Source organism: Oncorhynchus gorbuscha, linkage group LG13 (genome assembly GCF_021184085.1).
Source record: "Oncorhynchus gorbuscha isolate QuinsamMale2020 ecotype Even-year linkage group LG13, OgorEven_v1.0, whole genome shotgun sequence".
Lineage (NCBI taxonomy): Eukaryota > Metazoa > Chordata > Actinopteri > Salmoniformes > Salmonidae > Oncorhynchus > Oncorhynchus gorbuscha.
Genome location: NC_060185.1, coordinates 89,740,774 through 89,765,532, shown reverse-complemented (window position 1 = coordinate 89,765,532; position 24,759 = coordinate 89,740,774). Strand labels below are relative to the sequence as shown.

Genomic DNA, 24,759 nt, shown 5'->3' with positions numbered 1-24,759 from the left:
AGTCTGTACATAGTCAAAGCTTTCCTTAATTTTGGGTCAGTCACAGTGGTCAGGTATTCTGCCGCTGTGTACTCTCTGTGTAGGGCCAAATAGCATTCTAGTTTGCTCTGTTTTTTGTTAATTCTTTCCAATGTGTTAAGTAATTATCTTTTTGTTTTCTCATGATTTGGTTGGGTCTAATTGTGCTGTTGTCCTGGGGCTCTGTAGGGTGTGTTTGTGTTTGTGAACAGAGCCCCAGGACCAGCTTGCTTAGGAGACTCTTCTCCAGGTTCATCTCTCTGTAGGTGATGGCTTTGTTATGGAAGGTTTGTGAATCTCTCTCTCTCTCTCTCTCTCTCTCTCTCTCTCTCTCTCTCTCTCTCTCTCTCTCTCTCTCTCTCTCTCTCCCTGTCTCTCTCTCTCTCTCTCTCCCTGTCTCTCTCTCTCTCTCTCTCTCTCTCTCTCTCTCTCTCTCTCTCTTCTCTCTCTCTCTCTCTCTCTCTCTCTCTCTCTCTCTCTCTCTCTCTCTCTCTCTCTCTCTCTCTCTCAGAGCTGTTGAGCTGTCCTGAGCTGCACTCCATCCTCCGTCTGGTTCTGAAGGCAGGAAACTACATGAATGCTGTGAGTTTCATGTTTTCTTTCTTCTCCTCCTTTCTTTTTACCTTTCAGATGAAAGAGAGAGACGTTCTTTATCTGTGTGCACAATGCTGCTGGTGTTGGACTGGGGTCTGGACTGGGGTCTGGACTGGGGTCTGGACTGGGGTGTGGACTGGGGTGTGGACTTGGGCCTGGACTGGGGTCTGGACTGGCGTCTGGACTGGGGTGTGGACTGGGGTGTGGACTGGGGTCTGGACTGGGGTCTGGACTGGCATCTGGACTGGGGTGTAGACTGGGGTGTGGACTGGGGTGTGGACTGGGGTGTGGACTGGGGTCTGGACTGGGGTGTTGGACTGGGGTGTGGACTGGGGTGTGGACTGGGGTGTGGACTGGGGAGTTGGACTGGGGTGTGGACTGGGGAGTTGGACTGGGGTGTGGACTGGGGTGTTGGACTGGGGTGTTGGACTGGGGTGTGGACTGGGGTGTGGACTGGGGTGTTGGACTGGGGAGTTGGACTGGGGTTTGGACTGGGGTGTGTACTGGGGTCTGGACTGGGGTGTTGGACTGGGGTGTGGACTGGGGTGTGGACTGCGGTGTGGACTGGGGTGTTGGACTGGGGAGTTGGACTGGGGTGTGGACTGGGGTGTGTACTGGGGTCTGGACTGGGGTGTTGGACTGGGGTGTGGACTGGGGTGTGGACTGGGGTGTGGACTGCGGTGTGGACTGGGGTGTTGGACTGGGGTCTGGACTGGGATCTGGACTGGGGTGTTGGACTGGGGTGTGGACTGGGGAGTTGGACTGGGGTGTGGACTGGGGTGTTGGACTGGGGTGTTGGACTGGGGTGTGGACTGGGGTGTGGACTGGGGTGTGGACTGGGGTGTGGACTGGGGAGTTGGACTGGGGTGTGGACTGGGGTGTGGACTGGGGTGTGGACTGGGGTGTTGGACTGGGGTGTTGGACTGGGGTGTTGGACTGGGGTGTGGACTGGGGTGTGGACTGGGGTGTGGACTGGGGAGTTGGACTGGGGTGTGGACTGGGGTGTGGACTGGGGTGTGGACTGGGGTGTGGACTGGGGTCTGGACTGGGGTGTTGGACTGGGGTGTTGGACTGGGGTGTTGGATTGGGGTGTGGACTGGGGTGTGGACTGGGGTGTGGACTGGGGAGTTGGACTGGGGTGTGGACTGGGGTGTGGACTGGGGTGTGGACTGGGGTGTGGACTGGGGTCTGGACTGGGGTGTTGGACTGGGGTGTGGACTGGGGTGTTGGACTGGGGTGTGGACTGGGGTGTGGACTGGGGTCTGGACTGTGGTGTGGACTGTGGTGTGGACTGGGGTCTGGACTGGGGTGTTGGACTGGGGTGTGGACTGGGGTGTTGGACTGGGGTGTGGACTGGGGTGTTGGACTGGGGTGTAGACTGGGGTGTGGACTGGGGTGTTGGACTGGGGTGTGGACTGGGGTGTGGACTGGGGTGTTGGACTGGGGTGTGGACTGGGGTGTGGACTGGGGTGTGGACTGGGGTGTTGGACTGGGGTGTGGACTGGGGTGTGGACTGGGGTGTGGACTGCGGTGTGTTCCAGAGCATCACTCTGACGGCATCTGGGTTTTGTAATGTGTTTGTTTAAGATGTCAGGTGTGTGTGTGACCTCTTTTCACTGACCTACTGTATTTGACCTCAGGGTGGGTATGCAGGCAACGCAGCAGGGTTCCGAATCCCATCCCTGCTCAAGCTGGCTGACACTAAAGCCAACAAGCCAGGCATGAACCTCCTGCACTTTGTGGCCATGGTAAGATCTGATCTAGGATCAGGTATCTATTACTCATATACTGTAGCTGTATTCATTATCATCTAAAGTGCAAAACTGATCCTACTGTACTTCAGCACCCCTCGCCTCGACGTCGTCAAATATACACCTTCCTAATATTGAGTTGCACCCCAAACTTTTTTTGCCCTCAGAACAGCCTCAATTTGTCAGGGCATGGATTTTTACAAGGTGTTGAAAGCGTTCCACAGGGATGCTGGCCCATGTTGACTCCAATGCTTCCCACAGTTGTGTCAAGTTGGCTGGATGTCCTTTGGGTGGTGGACCATTCTTGATACACACAGGAAACTCTTGAGCATGAAAAACCCAGCAGCATTGCAGTTCATGACACACATCGGTGCGCCTGGTACCTACTACCAGACTCCGTTCAAAGGCACTTACATCTTTTGTCTTGCCCCTTCATCCTCTGAATGGCACACAGACACAATCCATGTCTCAATTGTCTCAAGGTTTAAAAATCCTTCTTTAACCTGTCTCCTCCCCTTCATCTATAGTGATTTGAAGTGGATTTAACAAGAGACATCATTAAGAGATCATAGCTTTCACCTGGTCAGTCTGTCATGGAAAGAGCAGCTGTTCATAATGTTTTGTACACTCAGTGACCCTTGAAGTGCTTGACTTTAGTTTATCTTTCAGTCAAGACCTACTTATAGCTGTAATATGCCACACATCTAAATGAACTCTCTCTAGATCTAGTTCAAAGACAACTAAATTCATCCCAGACTTCTCTTTTATTGAAGACTAACAACCATCTGACAGACTGCTCATTTAGTTTCCTTTGGATAAACTAGACACTTTTTCTTATTTAACTAAATTGTTCAACTGGCACAGATAAAACAGGTCTTCAGAATCTCTTTCAAACTATTTGTTGTATTTGACCAACCATGAATTCACAATAACCACATCAACACACTGAATCGTGACACAATGCAATGATTCATCCAGAATTATGATGGCTCACTGTGTGAAACAATAGCTGGATCAGCTCTGTCTCTGTCTCCACAGGAAGCCGTGAAAAAGGACCAGAGTTTACTGTCGTTTCCCGGCCAACTAGGACACGTCGGCCCCGCCTCCAGGTCAGTAAGAGCCAATAATATAGATCCCTCCCAAGATTAGAAATGCTCCCCTTCCTTCCTCATAGGGGATTGGGCAACGTTCAGTTGCCAAAAGATGTCAAACTTTGCAAATATAAATGCTACAAATAGAGCCAACATGATTCCTTGTTCTACATGTCAGAGAGGCATGTTTCTTCTATATTACATATTTCTATCCGAATGTTCCAAAACATTGCCCCACTGAACGCGCCCCAGTTCTAATAGTTTGAAAATCTACCTCGTGGTAGATGAATTAATTAAACGGAGGAAGGAAGGAAGGAAGCAATCTAAAGTGTTTGAACGTGGCCCGTGGTGTTTTGGCTGCTTCTGGGGAGCATATGAGATCTGCAGGCTATATATACACACACACACACACACACACACACACACACACACACACACACACACACACACACACACACACACACACACACACACACACACACACACACACACACACACACACACACACACACACACACACACACACACACACACACACACACACACACACACACACACACACACACACACACACACACACCCCTCCAACTGGACTGTATTGTGTTACGGTACTGTCCAGATGTTAGTGATATAGCTATCCCCTTGTCATGAGCAACATGTCTGTTTCAATATCACGGCTCTGTTGGGTTTGGTTAGCTATGTAGGACCCTTAGATTGAGTCCAAAAGTGGCACCCTATTCTCTATATAGTGCACTACTTTTGACCAGAGCTCAAGATATAGTGCACTATATAGGGAATAGTTTAGGAAATTTGGGAAACACACTTACTGTCAGGTACTCTGTGGGTATCGGTGTCTGTATTTATTAAAGATACCCATTAGCAGCTACCTGGGCTCCAGCAAAATTAAGACAGTTAATACCATTTTAAAAACAGTACAATACATTCAGACTGTGTGCCCTCAGGCCCCTACTCTACTACCACATATATACAGTACAAAATCCATGTGTACGTGTGTGTATGTTATTGTGTGTTTGTATGCATGTGTCTGTGCCTATGTTCGTATTGCTTCACAATCCCCGCTGTTCCATAAGGTGTTTTGTTTTAATCTGTTTTTTACTGCTTGCATGAGTCACTTGATGTGGAATAGAGTTCCATGTAGTCATGGCTCTATTTAGTACTGTGCGCCCTCTATAGTCTGTTCTGGACCTGGGGACTGTGGAGAGACCTCTGGTGGCATGTCTTGTGGGGTATGCATGGGTGTCCGAGCTGTGTGCCTATAGTTCAGACAGACAGTTCGGTGCATTCAACATGTCAATACCTCTCATAAATACAAGTAGTGATGAAGTCAATCTCTCCTCCACTTTGAGCCAGAAGAGAATGACATGCATATTATTAATATTAGCTCTGTGTACATCCAAGGGCCAGCCTTGCTGCCCTGTTCTGAACCAATTGCAATTTTCCTAAGTCCTTTTTTGTGGAACCTGACCACACGACTGAGCAGTAGTCTAAGTGTGACAAAACTAGGGCCTTTAGGACCTACTTTGTTGACAGTGCTGTCAAGAAGGTAGAGCAACGCCTTACCATGGACAGACTTCTCCCCATCTTAGCTACTGTTGTATTAATATGTTTTGACCATGACAGTTTACAATCCAGGTTAACTCCAAGCAGTTTCATCACCTCAACTTGCTCAATTTCCACATTAGTCATTACGAGACGTAGTTGAGGTTTAGGGTTTAGTGAATGATTTGTCCCAAATACAATGCTTTTAGTTTTAGAAATATTTAGGACTAACTTATTCCTTGCCACCCACTATGAAACTAACTGCAACTCTTTGTTGAGTGTTGCAGTCATTTCAGTCACCGTAGTAGCTGACATGTATAGTGTTGAGTCACCCGCATACATAGATACACTTTACTCAAAGCCAGTGGCAATTCATTAGTAAAGATTGAAAAATGTAATGGGCCTAGACAGCTGCCTTGGGGAATTCCTGATTCTTTTCATTAAAGAACACCTGTGTTCTGTTAGACGGGTAACTCTTTATCCACAATATAGCAGGGGGTGTAAAGCCATAACACAAGTTTTTCCAGCAGCAGACTATGATCGACAATGTCAAAGGCCACACTGAAGTCTAACAAAACAGCCTCACAATCTTTTTATAATCAATTTCTCTCAGCCAATCAAATCAAATGTTATTAGTCACTGAATACAATGAAGTGAAATGCTTACTTACATGCTCCTAACCAACATTGCAGCTTAAAAAAATGTGAATAAGACTAAGAAATTAAAGGAATAAGTCATTTAAGAGCAGCAGTAAAATAACAATAGCAAGGCTATATAAAGGGGGTACCGGTACAGAGTCCATGTGGGGGGGGGCACCAGTTAGTCGAGATAATTGAGGTAACATGTTTTTATTTTTTATTTTTTTTATTTAACCTTTATTTAACCAGGAAGGGCTCATTTGAGATTTAAAATCTATTTCTCAAGAGCTTCCTGGCCAAGATAGGCGGCACCAAGTCATTACACAATTACAGACAGACAACATGAAAAACTACAGGTAATCTAGTAAAAAAACATAGAATTCACAAGAGTATAACAAAATCATAAAACAGAAAAGAAAAATAAATCCTTCATCAATGATTTAAAAACATCAATCGGGACAGGTTCTTCCAGTTTAAAAGTATTTTGTAAGGCATTGCAAGCTGACGGCGCAGAGTACATAAAAGCCTTTTAACCAAATTCAGTTCGGACATTTGGAACAGTAAGCAGGATAAAGTCCTGCGAACGAATTGCAATAAAAATGCCCAAATAATATGGTAGTAAACCCAAAATGGCTTTGTAAATAAAGGTGACTGATCCTACGATTGACTAGAGAAGGCCAGCCAACCCTTGCTCATAAAGTGCAGTGGTGCATAAGGGTTTTGCAGTTTAAAATAAATCTCAAAGTGCCATGGTAAAGAGTGCCAATTGATCTCAAACACTGAGCGGAAGCGTTCATATATAAAATATCCCATTAAAGGCATAAATGTAGCTGATACTAGCCTCCTTCTGGCTTCAAAAGAAAAACAGGCCATATTCCTGAAATAAAATTCCAACTTCAGCTTACATTTTTTTGTAATTGTTGAATATGCAATTTAAAGGAGGCCGTCATCAATAAAAATTCCACGTTATTTATGAGGTTACAGTCTCAATCTCATTGCCCTGACAGGTAGTATTAGGGGAAAGGTTGAGATGTCTATTTCTTGATTTAGAAAGCACCATTAGTTTAGTTTATTCAGTATTGAGGATAAGCTTCAGTTGACAGAAGCTACAGTTGAAGTCGGAAGTTTGCAAACACTTAGGTTGGAGTCATTAAAACTAGTTTTTCAACCACTCTACACATTTCTTGTTAACAAACTATAGTTTTAGTAAGTCGATTAGGACATTTACTTTGTGCATGACACAAGTAATTTTTCCAACAATTGTTTACAGACAGATTATTTCACTTCTAATTCACTGTATCACAATTCCAGTGGGTCAGAAGTTTACATACAGTAAGTTGACTGTGCCTTTAAACAGCTTGGAAAATTCCAGAAAATTGTCTAATTTAAACAAAGATCGTACTTTTTGGAGAAATGTCCCTTGGTTTGATGAAACAAAAATAGAACTGTTTGGCCATAATGACCATTGTTTAGTTTGGAGGAAAAAGGGGGAGGCTTGCAAGCCGAAGAACACCATCCCAACTTTGAAGCACCGGGGTGGCAGCGTCATGTTGTGGGGGTGCTTTGCTGCAGGAGGGACTGGTGCACATCACAAAATAGATAGCTTCATGAGGCAGGAAAATGATGTCGTTATATTGAAGCAACATCTCAAGACATCAGTCAGGAAGTTAAAGCTTGGTCGCAAATGGGTCTTCCAAATGGACAATTACCCCAAGCATACTTTCAAAGTTGTGGCAAAATGGCTTAAGGACAACAAAGTCAAGGTATTGGAGTGGCCATCACAAAACCCTGACCTCAATCCTGTAGAACATTTTTTTGTCAGAACTGACCAGTGTGCGAGCAAGAAGGCCTACAAACCTGTGTGGAGTGCAATGGAGATTGCATCATCTGTGGATCTGTTAGGGCGGTATGCAAATTGGAGTGGGTCTAGGGTTTCTGGGATAATGGTGTTGTGAGCCATGACCAGCATTTCAAAGTATTTCATGGCTACAGACGTGAGTGCTATGTGTCAGTAGTCATTTAGGCAGGTCACCTTAGTGTTCGTGGGCACAGGCACTATGGTGGTCTGCTTAAAACATGTTTGTATTACAGACTCAGACAGGGAGAGTTTGAACATTTCAGTGAAGACACCTGCCAGTTGGTCCAGCGCATGCTCGCAGTTCACATCCTGGTAATCATTCTGGCCCTGCGGCCTTGCGAATGTTGAGAGCATGATCACATAGTTGTCCAGAACAGCTGGTGCTCTCATGCATGTTTCAGTGTTATTTGCCTCGAAATGAGCATAGAAGTAGTTTAGCTCGTCTGGTAGGCTTGTGTCACTGGGCAGCTCTCGGCGGTGCTTCCCTTTGTAGTCTGTAATGGTTTGTAAGCCCTGCCACATCTGACGAGCGTCAGAGCCGATGTAGTACGATTCAATCTTAGTCCTGTATTGATGCTTTGCCTGTTTGATGGTTTGTCGGAGGGCATAGCGGTATTTCTTATAAGCTTCCAGGTTAGAGTCCCGCTCCTTGAAAGCAGCAGCTCTAGCCTTTAGCTCGATGCGGATATTGCCTGTAATCCATGGCTTCTAGTTGGGGTATGTACGTACGGTCACTGTGCACTAATTAAGGCAATGACTGATGTGGTGTATTCCTCAATGCCATAGTCTAGTCTGTATTCTAGTCTGTGCTAGAAAAACAGTCCTGTAGCTTAGCATCTGCTTCATCTGACCACTTTTTTATTGACCGAGTCCCTGGTGCTTCCTGCTTTAATTGTTGCTTGTAAGCAGGAACCAGGAGGATAGAATTATGATCAGATATGCCAAAGGGCGACGGAGATCTTTGTACGCATCTCTGTGTATGATGTAAGGGTGGCCTAGAGTTTTTTTTTCTCGCTCTGGTTGCACATTTAACATGCTGATAGAAATTTGGTCAAACGGATTTGTTTCCCTGCATTAAAATCCCACTAGGAGCGTCTCTGAATGAGAGTTTTCCTGTTTGCTTATGGTGGAATACAGCTCATTCAGTGCGGCTTTACTGCCAGCATCAGTCTGTGGTGGTCTGTAGACAGCTACGAAAAATACAGATGAAAACTCTCTAGGTAGATAGTGTGGTCTTCAAGCTTATCATGAGATACTCTACCTCAGGCGAGCAAAACCTTGAGACTTCCTTAGATATTGTGCACCAGCTGTTGTTTACAAATATAAATAGTCTGCCCCCTTGTCTTACCAGAGGCTGCTGTTCTATCCTGCCAATACAGTGTATAACCAGCCAGCTGTATGTTGATAATGTTGTTGTTCAGCCACGACTTGTGAAGCATAAGATTTTCATTTTTAATGGCCTGTTGGTAGAATAATCTTCCTCGTAGGTCGTCGATTTTATTTTACATTTACATTTACATTTAAGTCATTTAGCAGTTTCCAATGATTACAGGTTAGCTAGTAGAACGGAAAGCAGTGGGGGTTTATTTGATCGCCAACTAATTCTCAGAAGGCAGCCCGAATTCCTTCCTCTTTTTCTCCGTCTTCTCTTCACGCAAAGGACGGGGATTTGGGCCTGTTCCCGGGAAAGCAGTATGTCCTTCACGACGGACTCGTTAAAGGAAAATAAAAGCATCTGCGACAGCCTGCTGGGGCAGAGCCAAAGGGGAAATCGTGGATATATTACATTATCTGTTAGAGGAAAATAACAGCTTGATGTAGGTCACAGCTTGGGAACAGCTTTGAGTTATAATCTTAATTAACAGCATCTTCTACAACAAAGATTCCCATATGGTTTGATTTGCCGCACGCTAGTCTCTCACGGATCGCAGCAACAGGTTGGGTTGTGGTTTAAAAACACATGGTTTTATCCACAGCCAAATATTTCGGCCAACCTTTGGTCACAGAAACTCACAGCGATCACTTTACTATCATCTATGAAGGTAGACTCTGCAAAATGACGTTGCCACGAGCAGCACCGGAGATATTGAGATGAGCGAGATGCAACACACAGTATCTGTGCATGTGTACGGGTTTGCTTCATGCTGTTCACACTCTTAGTTGTTACGGTAATGGACCCACTATGCTGTTTACTTTCTGCATTTATCTCATATTGCCCACCTTTAAAGTCATGTAAAGTGATGCATCTCTCTCGTCTCTGTCTTCCTATAGGTTGTGTGAGGAGTCGGTAGTAGAGGATCTCTCCAGGCTTCACAGGCGTGTGGCATCCCTCAGGATCAGTGTCCAGACGGAGGCAGAGATCCAGCAGCTCACGCAGCCTTTCCTGGAGGTACGGACCTGAGCTAGATTCTAGAACATGGATTTAGAACACACACTGATCTAGAAAATATATAATTCTAGATCGACAGCACATATATGGTGTCTAGTGAACTGAGCATTTATGAACTCACAAAGAACAAAACTAAAACTCACATGGCTTTGGTTACCTCTGAGTCTCTTCCCTCCATATTCGTCCTCCTTGGTCAAAATACACAACAGTCAGTCTAATTTTGATATCTCTCTCTCTCGCGCGCTCTCTCCATCTCTCCTCCATGTCTCTCACGCTCTCTCTTTCCTTTCCTTTCCTTTCCTTTCTCACTCTTCTCTCTCCTCTTCTCCATCTCTCTCTCTAGGTGGCAGAGGAGCGTCTGAAGGAAGCAGAGGATGAAGTGGAGGGGATGAGGATGTCCAGTCAGGCTCTGGTCCAGTTCTTCTGTGAGGATGACAGCACTTTTAAACTGGAGGAAGCCTGCAGGGTCTTCCACTCCTTCTGCCTTCGCTTCCAAAGAGCCGTACAGGTGAGACCGACTGCTTTACATCAAGCTGCCTGCATGGGTTCCCACTACGTACATATTGTAAAAATATATGAAAAGTAAAACAAATGCCTTTTGGTTGTAATTCAAGGTTAGGGTTGGATTTTAAAATAGGATTTTAAGAAGATCCTTTGTAGAACTAGGTCGGGCGTCCGACTTTGCAACTTGGGAAGATATTGACGACCCTTCTCATGACAGCAATATGAGGTAGTGGGATGGATGAGTGGGATGGAGACCGTAGATGTAGAGACAAGATAGAAGCGTAGATGCTGTGCTGATAAATGTATACTTGATGTTTCTTCTTTTACCTGAAACTCATGGAACTCGTCCTGTTCCCTCTCAGGAAAACGCTGAGCGGGAACAGAAGGAGCAGAAACGGATGGAGCGAGAGATGGTGGAGAAGCGTCGCTCCGTGGCCGTGTGTACAGGGCTGGACCTGGACCTGGCTGTGGCTACGGGTCGGGTGTCCCCACCGGGAACCCAGGAGAACCAGAATGACCTAGAGAAAACCCTTGAGAACCTGAGCCACACCTGGAGCCGGCGCAGCCTTAGAACCCAGGAGAACCGCAGGCACTCCCACCACCTCCAGAACTACACCTCCGTTCCTATTCAGACATCCCCAGGTTTGGTTAGAAACACATCCCCCCAACTCCACCTTAGCTCCTCCAACCTCCAGACCTCTCCAGGCCTACCCTGCCCCACCTACCCCAACCAGGAGAGACCATCCCTGGGGACCGAGACCAAGACAGAGCCCCTGGTCCGTCAGCACCAACAAGTCCTGGAGACTAAGGGACCAAATCATGAAGGGACAACTCAGACTCAAGTCTCAGAACCGCAAAATGAACTGACTTCTAACATCATTCAAACCCAGTGTGGACATAGGTTCAAATTCCCCCAAAACAGGCAGGACACTATTGCCTATGTCACCCAAACCCAACATGGAATATTTAAAAACGTCACTGATAGCCGACATGCTCCAACGGCTCGAGTGACTCAAACTCACGATGAATGGACTGTTGATGCCGTCCCTGACCCGTGTGTACTGACCACTAAGTCTATGGCCAGTCCTTATAGACACTCCTCCACTACCACTACTGCCATCCCCAGTGTGAGAAGAAATACCATTGGTCTTAGACACAGGTATGACCTAGAGGGGACTGACCCTGCCCCTGTTTCTCAGGCGAAACACACAGACACCTCAGTCAGAGACGCAGCGCATCAGGACCCTGACCTCGCTCAGTTAACAGGGTCAATGGTTACTCAGGTGACTCAGCAGCCCTTCGAGAGCCAATCAGAAACATCCATGGCCACTGCCACCCCAGACGGTGTCCAATCACAATCCCAGGATGCTAAGGGAGCCAATGAGACTACACCAGGACGTGGTGGTGCCTTGGAGCTGAGGCTTTCACCTGAGGGTGGACCAACCCAGCAGAGGGAAACCGAATCTGTGGAACAGAGCTGGCTGACTTCGAGCCTACCAGAACTGAGCCCACAGCGGGCACAGGAATGCCCAGAGGTCTCCAGCCCTGACAGGGAGAGGGACCGGTCATACCCATGTGTGGGCGAAACCCTTGAGTGCCACACCCTGGTCCGAGGTCTGCGTTCCTACGACAACCTATCCCCTCCTCCCACCCCTGCCACAACACTCTCCAGAGCCCCACCCAGCCTCTGCTCCAAGTGGAGGAAAGCGAAGCAGGCGGAGACTCCAGGTGCTTGTTCTGGGTCTCCAATGGGGAAAGAGGACTCTCGGGGCGGGGGGAAGTCTCCTGTTGTCCGAGGTGGGGCTAAGCGGGGCTTGCTACCCCGTGCAGGTCTACCGAACAATACTGCTATCCATAGGGTGCGTTCTATTACCAAACCGGAGACACAGACACCCACCGGCCCCGTTCCAAATCCTAATTTACAGACTACACCACGTTCCACTCATCTTGCGTCCCCGTCCATACCCAGCGCTTCCATACGCTCCTTCCCCGTCACACGCCCTACTACTACCCAGAAAGAGGTGAAGCGGCGCGTTAGCACCAGGAGTGAGAGGAGCCAGGCTGTGTGTGAGAACCAGCAGCAGACCCCAGGGAAACCCACCTTGACCCGCCGGGCATCAGAGAGAGCTGGGCTGGGGCTTGGACCAGAGAGGGAGAGGACTTCTAGCACCAGCACCAATAGTAGTACAGCTACCACCCAGCCAGCCTTTGTCAGAGGCTCTCCTCTCAGGGTCACCAAACGTCTTGCCCCCACCTCCAACTCTGAGACCCAACACTCCTCTCAGCCCCGCTCCACACACAGCCCCTCCTCTGCTACAGCTAAAACCATCCGTACAGCTGTTACAGCTGCGTCCAGGACTAAAACAACCAAGACGAGCCCCAGCACAGAGCCCTCTAGAGCTGCTGTCTCTGCCTGCAAAACCCCCACAGCAACACGGATACCTGGACCTAAAATGGCCCGTCCTGCATCCTCGCCCATGTGGAAGTGATCGTGGGAGATCATACCACTTTTTCAGTGTTCTGTCCACATGCCTCGGTGTGTTTATGTTTGTGTCGACTGTACATGTATGTGGGTATCAATAAATGACTTGGTGAATTGTACCAGACCTCTCTGTTCTGGAGGGGTATGCAGTTACTGGTCCATGCAGACTCTATTGAGCTTGTCCAGAATCGATGGGGTGTTTTCACTTGGGTCTGTCTTATTGTAAAGTGCAATTAAGGACGTACGAAGTACCTGCCATACTCGCTCTTGTCTGGCAGGAAGATGACAAAGAACTGCAACTCGAACAACATGGCTGCCACTACATCACTCTACATTTACTATGTCAGTAGGTGTACTGTCACTGTAGATAGAATTGTCTTCTGTTCTACACTCTACCTCCATCCACTAGTGTCCTGTCCATGCAACAGGGTACTCTAGATACTCTAACCACCTCACACCCAACCTGGACTTTGTCAAGCTACTGAAATGGGTGCCTCATTTGTTGTTCAAGAAAATCATTTGTTGAGAATAATTTGCCACTGCGGCCTCCTCTGTGCCTTGGTCTTCCAACAGATCACTCTCATCAGTCTTTTTAGGTTGTATGTTGTATGTTGAAAATGGCGTGTTCGTCTTCAAAGGTTATTTTATTTTACTTTACCTGCATCCCAAATTGCACCCTATTCCCCATATAGTGCACAACCTTTGACCAGGGCCCCCAAACAGCTCTGGTCCAAATGAGTGCACTATGTAGGGAATAATTTCCCTCTGGGTTTTGGGCGGCCATTCTTAGAACTGTATTTCTACACCTGTTGTGCTGTTTCATTAGATGCATGGACCAAACTCAGATTGAATAGATGGAATTTCACTTTTGTTGTTTTCTCACCTTGGGCTATCGATTTGCCCAATCAGCAGTCAATCGGTATGATATCGAATTGATTATTGGTAATTGAGCGATTTTATTGGTTATCCTCATCTTGAATGTGCTCTTCATTCTGACACACTTTAAGTTGCTAGGATACTCACTGTTTATATCAAAACGATCTTAAAATGAACGGCATGAATTGTTATCCATGGCAACACTGTGTGTATTTGTAAATAACATATAAAATAAAGTTGCTAATCAGACTCGGGGTTGTTTGTTGTAGAAATGACGTCACTAAAGGACTTGCTGTTTAAAGACGACAGAGAAGTCGAAGGCAGGTGTTCTTCAATGCACAGCTCTGCTTATTCCTTTTTTCTTGCAGTTACTATCCTCCACAGTCTGAGTTCCCCCAGGCATCTGGAGGGTCACGTACTGCTGTGACCCTCCCGATGCACCCTGTTCCCTATATAGTGCACTACTTTTCATCAGAAACCTATGTGAACTATATAGTGAATAGCCTGACATTGGTCACAGTATTTTAGACTAGAGACCTGTCTTGATCACCAAGCTGCAGGCTCGTTATCAGCATCATGAGACGACTTCCTCCTCCAGAGACCAAGCTGTCCTGCTCTACTAACCAAGCTGCTGGCTCGTTATCAGCATCATGAGACGACTTCCTCCTCCAGAGACAAAGCTGTCCTGCTCTACTAACCAAGCTGCTGGCTCGTTATCAGCATCATGAGACGACTTCCTCCTCCAGAGACAAAGCTGTCCTGCTCTACTAACCAAGCTGCTGGCTCGTTATCAGCATCATGAGACGACTTCCTCCTCCAGAGACAAAGCTGTCCTGCTCTACTAACCAAGCTGCTGGCTCGTTATCAGCATCATGAGACGACTTCCTCCTCCAGAGACAAAGCTGTCCTGCTCTACTAACACACCATTGTCCTCTTTTCCATCTCCTTTTCTCTCCCTCTCTCCACTGCCCCTCAGTCTCTCTCCTTTTCTCTCCTCCTCTCCATGTCTTGACACAGTCCTCCTCAGGCCTGTAACTGTTGCCATGGTGACACTGCAGGCCTTCTAGAGAATCTCCTTGGAGAATCGGGGTGAGAAGGGTGTGGGTGTAAGAGTCCAGTGGGAGAGCTCTGTTTACAGGCCACTGTGACACGGATGATGCCAGAACCTCCTGGAGGGCAGAGCAACAAACTGGCGCCTCTTTGTCTCCCCTGGTTGTCTGGTGGTTGGTCAGCACTGACCTCTTAACCACTCCCTGCGTCCCAAATTACACCCTACTGTATTCCCTTTATAGTGCACTACTTTTGACCAGGGCAGTGTGTCACAGTCATACGCTGGACCTAGTTTTGTCCCATGGAAAATAAATGTTGTGGATCTTAATGTTTTTACTCATAATCCTGGACTATCGGACCACCATTTTATTACGTTTGCAATTGCAACAAATAATCTGCTCAGACCCCAACCAAGGACCATCAAAAGTCATGCTATAAATTCACAGACAACACAAAGATTCCTTGATGCCCTTCCAGACTCCCTCTGCCTACCCAAGGACGCCAGAGGACAAAAATCAGTTAACCACCTAACTGAGGATCTCAATTTAATCTTGCGCAATACCCTAGATGCAGTTGCACCCCTAAAAACTAAAAACATTTCTCATAAGAAACTAGCTCCCTGGTACACAGAAAATACCCGAGCTCTGAAGCAAGCTTCCAGAAAATTGGAACCGAAGAGCCCTTACTGCTGCTCGATCATCCTATTTTTCTAACTTAATTGAGGAAAATAAGAACAATCCGAAATTCCTTTTTGATACTGTCGCAAAGCTAACTAAAAAGCAGCATTCCCCAAGAGAGGATGACTTTCACTTTAGCAGTGATAAATTCATGAACTTCTTTGAGGAAAAGATTATGATTATTAGAAAGCAAATTACGGACTCCTCTTTAAACCTACGTATTCCTCCAAACCTCAGTTGTCCTGAGTCTGCACAACTCTGCCAGGACCTAGGATCAAGAGAGACGCTCAAGTGTTTTAGTACTATATCTCTTGACACAATGATGAAAATAATCATGGCCTCTAAACCTTCAAGCTGCATACTGGACCCTATTCCAACTAAACTACTGAAAGAGCTGCTTCCTGTGCTTGGCCCTCCTATGTTGAACATAATAAATGGCTCTCTATCCACTGGATGTGTACCAAACTCACTAAAAGTGGCAGTAATAAAGCCTCTCTTGAAAAAGCCAAACCTTGACCCAGAAAATATAAAAAACTATCGGCCTATATCGAATCTTCCATTCCTCTCAAAAATTTTAGAGAAGGCTGTTGCGCAGGAACTCACTGCTTTCCTGAAGACAAACAATGTATACGAAATGCTTCAGTCTGGTTTTAGACCCCATCATAGCACTGAGACGGCACTTGTGAAGGTGGTGAATTACATTTTAATGGCATCGGACCGAGGCTCTGCATCTGTCCTCGTGCTCCTAGACCTTAGTGCTGCTTTTGATACCATCGATCACCACATTCTTTTGGAGAGATTGGAAACCCAAATTGGTCTACACGGACATGTTCTGGCCTGGTTTAGATCTGTTGTAACTTTAATGTGTTAGAGTTAATGTTTAAGTTTAGTCTTTGAGCTGAGATTTGAGATATTTCTTTAGATTTATTTGCATATGTAATTGTATTGGGTTGTGTTGAATTATGCTTTTTGACTGCAAGTCCCAGAATGCCTTGCGAGAGGAATGAGTGATAACGCGCCAATTATGTGCAGGTGTTTGGTGATTGTGGCTGACTTTCCGACAGCATCTTACCTGCATTGCTCTGTACCAAAACCATTGTTGTTAAATGTAACGTCAACAAGTATTCTTACTAAAAGAAGCTTTCTTATCAAAACCGACGTCCAGAGTCATTACTAAGAAGTTAACAAATCTAATAAGATCTTAACTGTTGGAAAGATATCAGTTTGTCTCTGTGAATGGTTTGTCCTCTGACAAATCAACTGTAAATTTCGGTGTTCCTCAAGGTTCCGTTTTAGGACCACTATTGTTTTCACTATACATTTTACCTCTTGGGGATGTTATTCGAAAACATAATGTTAACTTTCACTGCTATGCGGATGACACACACCTGTACATTTCAATGAAACATGGTGAAGCCCCAAAATTGCCCTCGCTAGAAGCATGTGTTTCAGACATAAGGAAGTGGATGGCTTTAAACTTTCTACTATTAAACTCGGACAAAACAGAGATGCTTGTTCTAGGTCCCAAGAAACAAAGAGATCTTCTGTTGAAACTGACAATTAACCTTAATCTTGATGGTTGTACAGTCGTCTCAAATAAAACTGTGAAGGACCTCGGCGTTACTCTGGACCCTGATCTCTCTTTTGAAGAACATATCAAGACCATTTCGAGGACAGCTTTTTTCCATCTACGTAATATTGCAAAAATCAGAAACTTTCTATCCAAAAATGATGCAGAAAAATGAATCCATGCTTTTGTCACTTCTAGGTTAGACTACTGCAATGCTTTACTTTCCGGCTACCTGGATAAAGCACTAAATAAACTTCAGTTAGTGCTAAATACGGCTGCTAGAATTCTGACTAGAACCAAAACAATTGATCATATTACTCCAATGCTAGCCTCCCTACACTGGCTTCCTGTCAAAGCAAGGGCTGATTGTAAGGTTTTACTGCTAACCTACAAAGCATTACATGGGCTTGCTCCTACCTATCTCTCTGATTTGGTCCTGCGTACATACCTACACGTACGCTACGGTCACAAGACGCAGGCCTCCTAATTGTCCCTAGAATTTCTAAGCAAACAGCTGGAGGCAGGGCTTTCTCCTATAGAGCTCCATTGTTATGGAACGGTCTGCCTACCCATGTCAGAGACGCAAACTCGGTCTCAACCTTTAAGTCTTCACTGAAGACTCATCTCTTCAGTGGGTCATATGATTGAGTGTAGTCTGGCCCAGGAGTGGGAAGGTGAACGGAAAGGCTCTGGAGCAACGAACCGCCCTTGCTGTCTCTGCCTGGCCGGTTCCCCTCTTTCCACTGGGAGTCTCTGCCTCTAACCCTATTACAGGGGCTGAGTCACTGGCTTACTGGGGCTCTCTCATGCCGTCCCTGCAGGGGGTGCGTCACCTGAGTGGGTTGATTCACTGTTGTGGTCATCCTGTCTGGGTTGGCGCCCCCCCCTTCCCCCTTGGGCTGTGCCGTGGTGGAGATCTTTGTGGGCTATAGCCTTGTCTCAGGATGGTAAGTTGGTGGTTGAAGATATCCCTCTAGTGGTGTGGGGGCTGTGCTTTGGCAAAATGGGTGGGGTTATATCCTTCCTGTTTGGCCCTGTCTGGGGGTGTCCTCGGATGGGGCCACAGTGTCTCCTGTCCCCTCCTGTCTCAGCCTCCAGTATTTATGCTGCAGTAGTTTGTGTCGGGGGGCTAGGGTCAGTTTGTTATATCTGGAGTACTTCTCCTGTCCTATTCGGTGTCCTGTGTGAATCTAAGTGTGCGTTCTCTAATTCTCTCCTTCTTTCTTTCTCTCTCTCGGAGGACCTGAGCCCTAGGACCATGCCCCAGGACTACCTCACATGATGACTCCTTGCTGTCCCCAGTCCACCTGGCCGTGCTGCTGCTCCAGTTTCAACTGACCTGAGCCCTAGGACCATGCCCCAGGACTACCTGACATGATGACTCCTTGCTGTCCCCAGTCCACCTGGCCATGCTGCTGCTCCAGTTTCAACTGTTCTGCCTTACTATTATTCGACCATGCTGGTCATTTATGAACATTTGAACATCTTGGCTATGTTCTGTTATAATCTCCACCCGGCACAGACAGAAGAGGACGGGCCACCCCACATATGCTCTCTCTAATTCTCTCTTTCTTTCTCTCTCTCGGAGGACCTGAGCCCTAGGACCGTGCCCCAGGACTACCTGACATGATGACTCCATGCTGTCCCCGGTCCACCTGACTGTGCTGCTGCTCCAGTTTCAACTGACCTGAGCCCTAGGACCATGCCTCAGGACTACCTGACATGATGACTCCTTGCTGTCCCCAGTCCACCTGGCCGTGCTGCTGCTCCAGTTTCAACTGTTCTGCCTTGTTATTAGTCGACCATGCTGGTCATTTATGAACATTTGAACATCTTGGCCATGTTCTGTTATAATCTCCACCCGGCACAGCCAGAAGAGGACTGGCCACCCCACATAGCCTGGTTCCTCTCTAGGTTTCTTCCTAGGTTTTGGCCATTCTAGGGAGTTTTTCCTAGCCACCGTGCTTCTACACCTGCATTGCTTGCTGTTTGGGGTTTTAGGCTGGGTTTCTGTACAGCACTTTGAGATATCAGCGGATGTACGAAGGGCTATATAAATACATTTGATTTGATTTGATTTGATATAGGGAAAAGGGTGCCATTTTGGACGTATCCATTGCTTTACCTTGATCAGTGTATAGACGGGAGATGTGACCTCATTGATGAGTCTGCCAGTGGGGGTGGGCTGGTCCATTTTCAGCCCAGTGGGCTTGTTTAACCTATTTTTTAAATGCACAAAACAAAAATTATCTGGCTAAAAGTTGGGTGTGGAAGCTTTGAAGAATAAAATGGTGCAGTTTGGGGGCCTTAAGGAAAGAAATGGGCCGGTGTGTTAGAAATGCCAGGACCGATTTCGGGTCCCAGTCTGCCCCGCTCTGCCAGAGGAGGTCCGACTGAAATAGTGTAAAGTATTCCAACATGGCTTCTCTTCCTATTCCTTGTCTGCTTGTGATGAAGAGTTACAACCACTCTGTCACTGTCAACAAACATACATGGACTTCAATGCAGATGTTGCTCGACAAAGTTTCTGAACAGAACTGGCCAATGTACCCTACCCTTAAGTTAAAAGTAATCAGTGAAGGCATGTTAGTCGCTGTCTGTTCTCTCCAGAAGAAAGTGGACAAAGCCGATGAGACATGGCAATTGGTTACACCGTGTAATCTGTGCCGTTTGGAATGGTGTCGGAAAACTGATCGTTTTAGCGATCGGTCAAGGGTCACATTTTTGGGAAACGCAGAGGCCTGTTCGACATCCAACCAAATGATTGATGTATTTAAACAGAGATGTCACACAGAGATGTGCATCTCTGTTTCAAGCCCTGATCAAGAGAACAGCAAATATATCATTGAGCAATACGTAACAATGAATGGAAGTTAAAACAGTGAAAGTGCATAAGAGCTTAAAAGAGTAGTCAGTCAGGGTGCAGCACCCGTCCAATACTGGATTTAAAATGATCAATCAGAATAAAATATAAACGCAACATGTAAAGTGTTGGTTTCATGAGCTGAAATAAAAGATCCCAGACATTTTTCATACACACAAAAAGCTTATTTCTCTTAACTTTAGTGCAAAAATGTGTTTACATCCCTGTTAGTGAACATTTCTTCTTTGCCAATATAATCCATCCACCTGACAGGTGTGGCATATCAAGAAGCTGATTAAACAGCATGATCATTACACAGGTGCACCTTGTGCTGGGGGGCAATAAAAGGCCTCTCTACTACACAATGCCACAGATATCTCACGTTTTGAGGGAGCGTGCATTTGGCATGCTGATTGCAAGAATGTTCACCAAAGCTGGTGCCAGATAATTTAATTTGAATTTCTCTACCATAAGCCTCCTCCAACATTGTTTTAGAAAATTTGGCAGTACGTCCAACCGGCCTCACAACTGCAGGCCACATGTATGATGTTGTGTGGGCGAGCGGTTTGTTGATGTCAACGTTGTGAACAGAGTGCCCCATGGTGGCGGTGGGGTTATGGTATGGGCAGACATAAGCTACGGACAATGAACACAATTGCATTTTATGGATGGCAATTTGAATGCACAGAGATACCGTGACGAGATCCTGAGGCCCATTGTCGTGCTATCCATCCCCCGCCATCACCTCATGTTTCAGCATGATAATGCACGGCCCCATGTCGCAAGGATCTGTACACAATTCCTGGAACATGAAAATGTCTCAGTTCTTCCATGCCCTGCATACTCACCAGACATGTCACCCATTGAGCATGTTTGGAATGCTCTGGATCGAAGTGTATGACAGCATGTTCCAGTTCCCGCCAAAATCCATCAACTTCGCACAGCCATTGAAGAGGAGTGGGACAACATTCCACAGGCCACAAGCAACAGCCTGATCAACTCGGAGATGTTTCGCACTGCATGAGGCAAATGGTGGTCAAACCAGATACTGACTGGTGTTCTGATCCAAGCTCCTGCTTTTTTTCAAGGTATCTGTGATCAACAGATTCCTATCTGTGTTAACAGTTAACAGTCATGTGAAATTCATAGATTCGGGCCTAATTTATTCATTTCAGTTAACTGATTTCCTTATATGAACTGTACCTCAGTAAAATCTTTTAAATTGTTAAATGTTGTGTTAATATTTTTGTTCTGTATCATTTTGTGATGAGCCATGCTTGGCTGCCCAATGACTTCTGTTGACTGTAGGCTTACATTTTGGCATGGTCTGACTACTGTTGATTTAGTTGTTGATTTGAGATCTATACATACCGTTTTTTTTAAACAATAAAATATATACCAACATTTGAATGTGCATGTTTAGTGTAAGACATGTTTAAGGAAACGAGCAAGGTTATTTTCTGGGTGAAATCATTATTTATGAAGCATTGTGGTTTATAGTGCCATCTAGCGTCCGAATGACTTATCAGCTCTAAGTAAGAAGGAGGAAAACGACAACTACCATGATGCCTTAATCAACATAGACGTGGTGGGCGTTTAAGAAAGGTCCCCGGATGCAGTTGTGATTGACTGTACACTGCTAAAAAGTTTCGCTCTAGTCGAGAGGTGGTAAGAGAAACAACTTTTTTGAATATAGATAATTCTTGCAAGCCATTGTTATACTTGTATGTATACTAACACTGTGCTAGTTGTGGCTGTTAGTTTCTTATTGTGTTTAGGAAGTAGAAACTTCGAGGAATTCCACATGCTAGTTCCTTAGCTTTCCATCTAGCTGGCTGGCTAGTAACTTATGGGTACGCCCAAAAGTTGACGGCCTAGGATAGCAATTTTATTGTTGTCTAATTTACTCAGGCGTTACACTTTATCATAGGTAAATCATTGTACTTAACTGGTACCTTGCTAATTAAGAAGACTTTGAGAAAATGTTAGATAAATAATGAAAACAAAGTTCCGTCAGTGCTCTCCTGCTGATTTCTGTTTCGCCGGCAGGCTCCAGCCGGTGGACTTTGATTTTGAGACAAAGGTTAGAGGAAACTAAAACTGTCCAGCAGTAACAATCAATCAGACATTTTACTCCGCTTCTCCTTCTATTCTCTCTCCCTCTCTTTCCTGCTCTCCTCACTTTCTCTCTCCTCACTTTCTCTCTCCCCACTTTCTCTCTCCCCATCCTCTTTCTGCCCAGCGTCTGCAGCCCGTGTGGTAGGTCGGTGTTAGGAAGGCAGCAGGACAGGAGACAGAATGCAGAACGTAAAGTGTGTAGTGGTGGGGGACGGTGCCGTGGGTAAAACATGCCTCCTCATCTCCTACACCACCAACGCTTTCCCTGAGGAGTACATCCCCACCGTGTTCGACAACTACAGCGCCCAGGTGTGTGTGTGTGTGTGTGTGTGTGTGTGTGTGTGTGTGTGTGTGTGTGTGTGTGTGTGTGTGTGTGTGTTACACGTATGTTTTACACACTTGTGTGTTTGTCACAGATGACGGTTGATGGCCGCATCATCAGCCTCAACCTGTGGGACACAGCCGGACAAGAGGAATACGACCGCCTCCGCACTCTGTCCTACCCCCAATCCAACGTCTTCGTCATCTGTTTCTCCATCGGGAGTCCTTCCTCCCACGCCAACGTCCGCCACAAGTGGCACCCGGAGGTGTCTCACCACTGCCCCAGCGTGCCCATCCTCCTAGTGGGGACTAAGAGGGACCTGAGGAGTGATGGGGACACGGTGAAGAGGCTGAAGGAGCAGGGTTTAGCTCCCACCACACAGCAACAGGGGAACAGCATGGCTAAGCAGATAGGAGCGGTGAAGTACATGGAGTGCTCTGCTCTGACGCAGGAAGGGGTCAGGGAAGTGTTCAGCGAGGCAGTACGGGCCGTGTTGTATCCCGTTACCAAAAAGAATGCCAAAAAGTGTGTACTGTTGTAATGGAGGGACACAGATGGGGAGAAGGAGGGAGAGACAATGACGGCGCAAGGTTGAGTTTGTTGGAGGAGATGGACTCAGCCCCCTCTGCCTCTCGGCCCCCTCTGCCTCTCGGCCCCCTCTGCCTCTCGGCCCCTTTGCCTTTAAAGACTCTTGATTCAGCTCACTTCTCTCCTTCCTCCAGCCCCTCAAAATCAAATCTGAAACTCAGTCAGTTCCACTGCTTTTTCCCCTAATTCCCTTCTAATCAGGGACTAATTTAGTCCTGGGACACCAGGTGGATGATTCCCCTCTAATCAGGGACTGATTTAGACCTGGGACACCAGGTGGATCATTCCCCTCTAATCAGGGACTGATTTAGACCTGGGACACCAGGTGGATGATTCCCCTCTAATCAGGGACTAATTTAGTCCTGGGACACCAGGTGGATGATTCCCCTCTAATCAGGGACTGATTTAGTCCTGGGACACCAGGTGGATGATTCCCCTCTAATCAGGGACTGATTTAGACCTGGGACACCAGGTGGATGATTCCCCTCTAATCAGGGACTGATTTAGACCTGGGACACCAGGTGGATGATTCCCCTCTAATCAGGGACTGATTTAGACCTGGGACACCAGGTGGATGATTCCCCTCTAATCAGGGACTGATTTAGTCCTGGGACACCAGGTGGATGATTCCCCTCTAATCAGGGACTGATTTAGACCTGGGACACCAGGTGGATGATTCCCCTCTAATCAGGGACTGATTTAGACCTGGGACACCAGGTGGATGATTCCCCTCTAATCAGGGACTGATTTAGACCTGGGACACCAGGTGGATGATTCCCCTCTAATCAGGGACTGATTTAGACCTGGGACACCAGGTGGATGATTCCCCTCTAATCAGGGACTGATTTAGTCCTGGGACACCAGGTGGATGATTCCCCTCTAATCAGGGACTGATTTAGACCTGGGACACCAGGTGGATGATTCCCCTCTAATCAGGGACTGATTTAGACCTGGGACACTTGGTGTGTGCAATTAATTACAAGGTAGAACAGAACCAGTTGTTCGGACCTTTGTAGGGTCAGAGCTGAGTACCCTGGCTCTATTCCTTGTCCTCAGTTTAATCCACTTCTAATTCTATCATCACCAAGTTGACTATACCAACAGGGTGCAGATAGCCTCACTCCTCCCAGTCCGCTAAAACCTGTGTTAGTGTTATCACTTGATTTTTGTTTTGTTTTGTTGCAATGTTCGAAAGATGCTTCTGCGTAAATAATCGGTCTGTTTTGTTTCGTATGATCCCTTGCCATTAAGATGTTTCTTAATATGCCATGTTGGCTGATAGAGCTGGAGAGATGAGCTCTGCCTTAGTAAGAGGTTAATCATTACCTCAATCACAGCCTCTCCAGTCGGTTATTCAGGCTATCTATCAAGTACTGTTGAAAACACACCTGGAAATAGCCTATACGTTTTGGGCATCTTGTTCTGTACAGTTCTCTGCTTTAGCTAGGTGTCCAGTTTACCTTCTTAATGTCCTTTCAAATGGATATTAGCCTAATCCAAGTATGATGCAAGGGCCAAAGCAATGGGTTTGTGTGCAGACATTTTAAAATCAATGGATGGATTGGTTGGATGTTGTGAGTTTGTATGATTTAATGCTGACAGGAATGGTGGACATGTCAGATTGTCGGTTCTAGTTATTTATGCCAATTACATTTTAATGTGCCTTATTGTAAGATATCTGACGTTTATTGTATCTACCTTATTGATGATTTGCTTTAGATGCCGAAACTGTTGAGTAGCTGTGTGTGTGAGAGAGATACTAGAGTAGATTAAACTCCACGTTACATCCTCTCAGAAGAACCAAAGCTTT

The 24,759-nt window shown here is 46.3% G+C and overlaps 2 protein-coding genes across 4 annotated transcripts in view; both read left to right on the top strand.

The window, feature by feature from the left end:
• The window catches only part of LOC123993677 (FH2 domain-containing protein 1-like), a 43,371-nt gene extending 29,367 nt beyond the window's left edge, over positions 1-14,004 (top strand). For both annotated transcript variants that reach the window (XM_046296060.1, XM_046296061.1), the window contains exons 7-12: positions 530-600; positions 2,253-2,360; positions 3,402-3,472; positions 9,782-9,899; positions 10,243-10,407; positions 10,766-14,004. In XM_046296060.1, the coding sequence (XP_046152016.1) occupies positions 530-600; positions 2,253-2,360; positions 3,402-3,472; positions 9,782-9,899; positions 10,243-10,407; positions 10,766-12,892 (2,660 nt within the window). In that variant the 3' untranslated portion in view covers positions 12,893-14,004. The remainder of the gene's footprint in view (positions 1-529; positions 601-2,252; positions 2,361-3,401; positions 3,473-9,781; positions 9,900-10,242; positions 10,408-10,765) is intronic.
• Positions 14,005-21,468: 7,464 nt separating this feature from the next.
• LOC123994186 (rho-related GTP-binding protein RhoG-like) lies at positions 21,469-23,291 on the top strand. 2 transcript variants are annotated; one of them, XM_046296714.1, is made up of 3 exons: positions 21,469-21,589; positions 22,164-22,348; positions 22,456-23,291. In XM_046296714.1, the coding sequence occupies exons 2-3, from the start codon at positions 22,220-22,222 to the stop codon at positions 22,900-22,902; spliced, it is 576 nt and encodes a 191-aa protein (XP_046152670.1). In that variant the 5' UTR covers positions 21,469-21,589; positions 22,164-22,219; the 3' UTR covers positions 22,903-23,291. The 2 variants fall into 2 exon arrangements, with proteins under 2 accessions (XP_046152670.1, XP_046152671.1); XM_046296715.1 differs by having other exon boundaries at positions 21,496-21,589; positions 22,173-22,348.
• Positions 23,292-24,759: the final 1,468 nt, after the last annotated feature.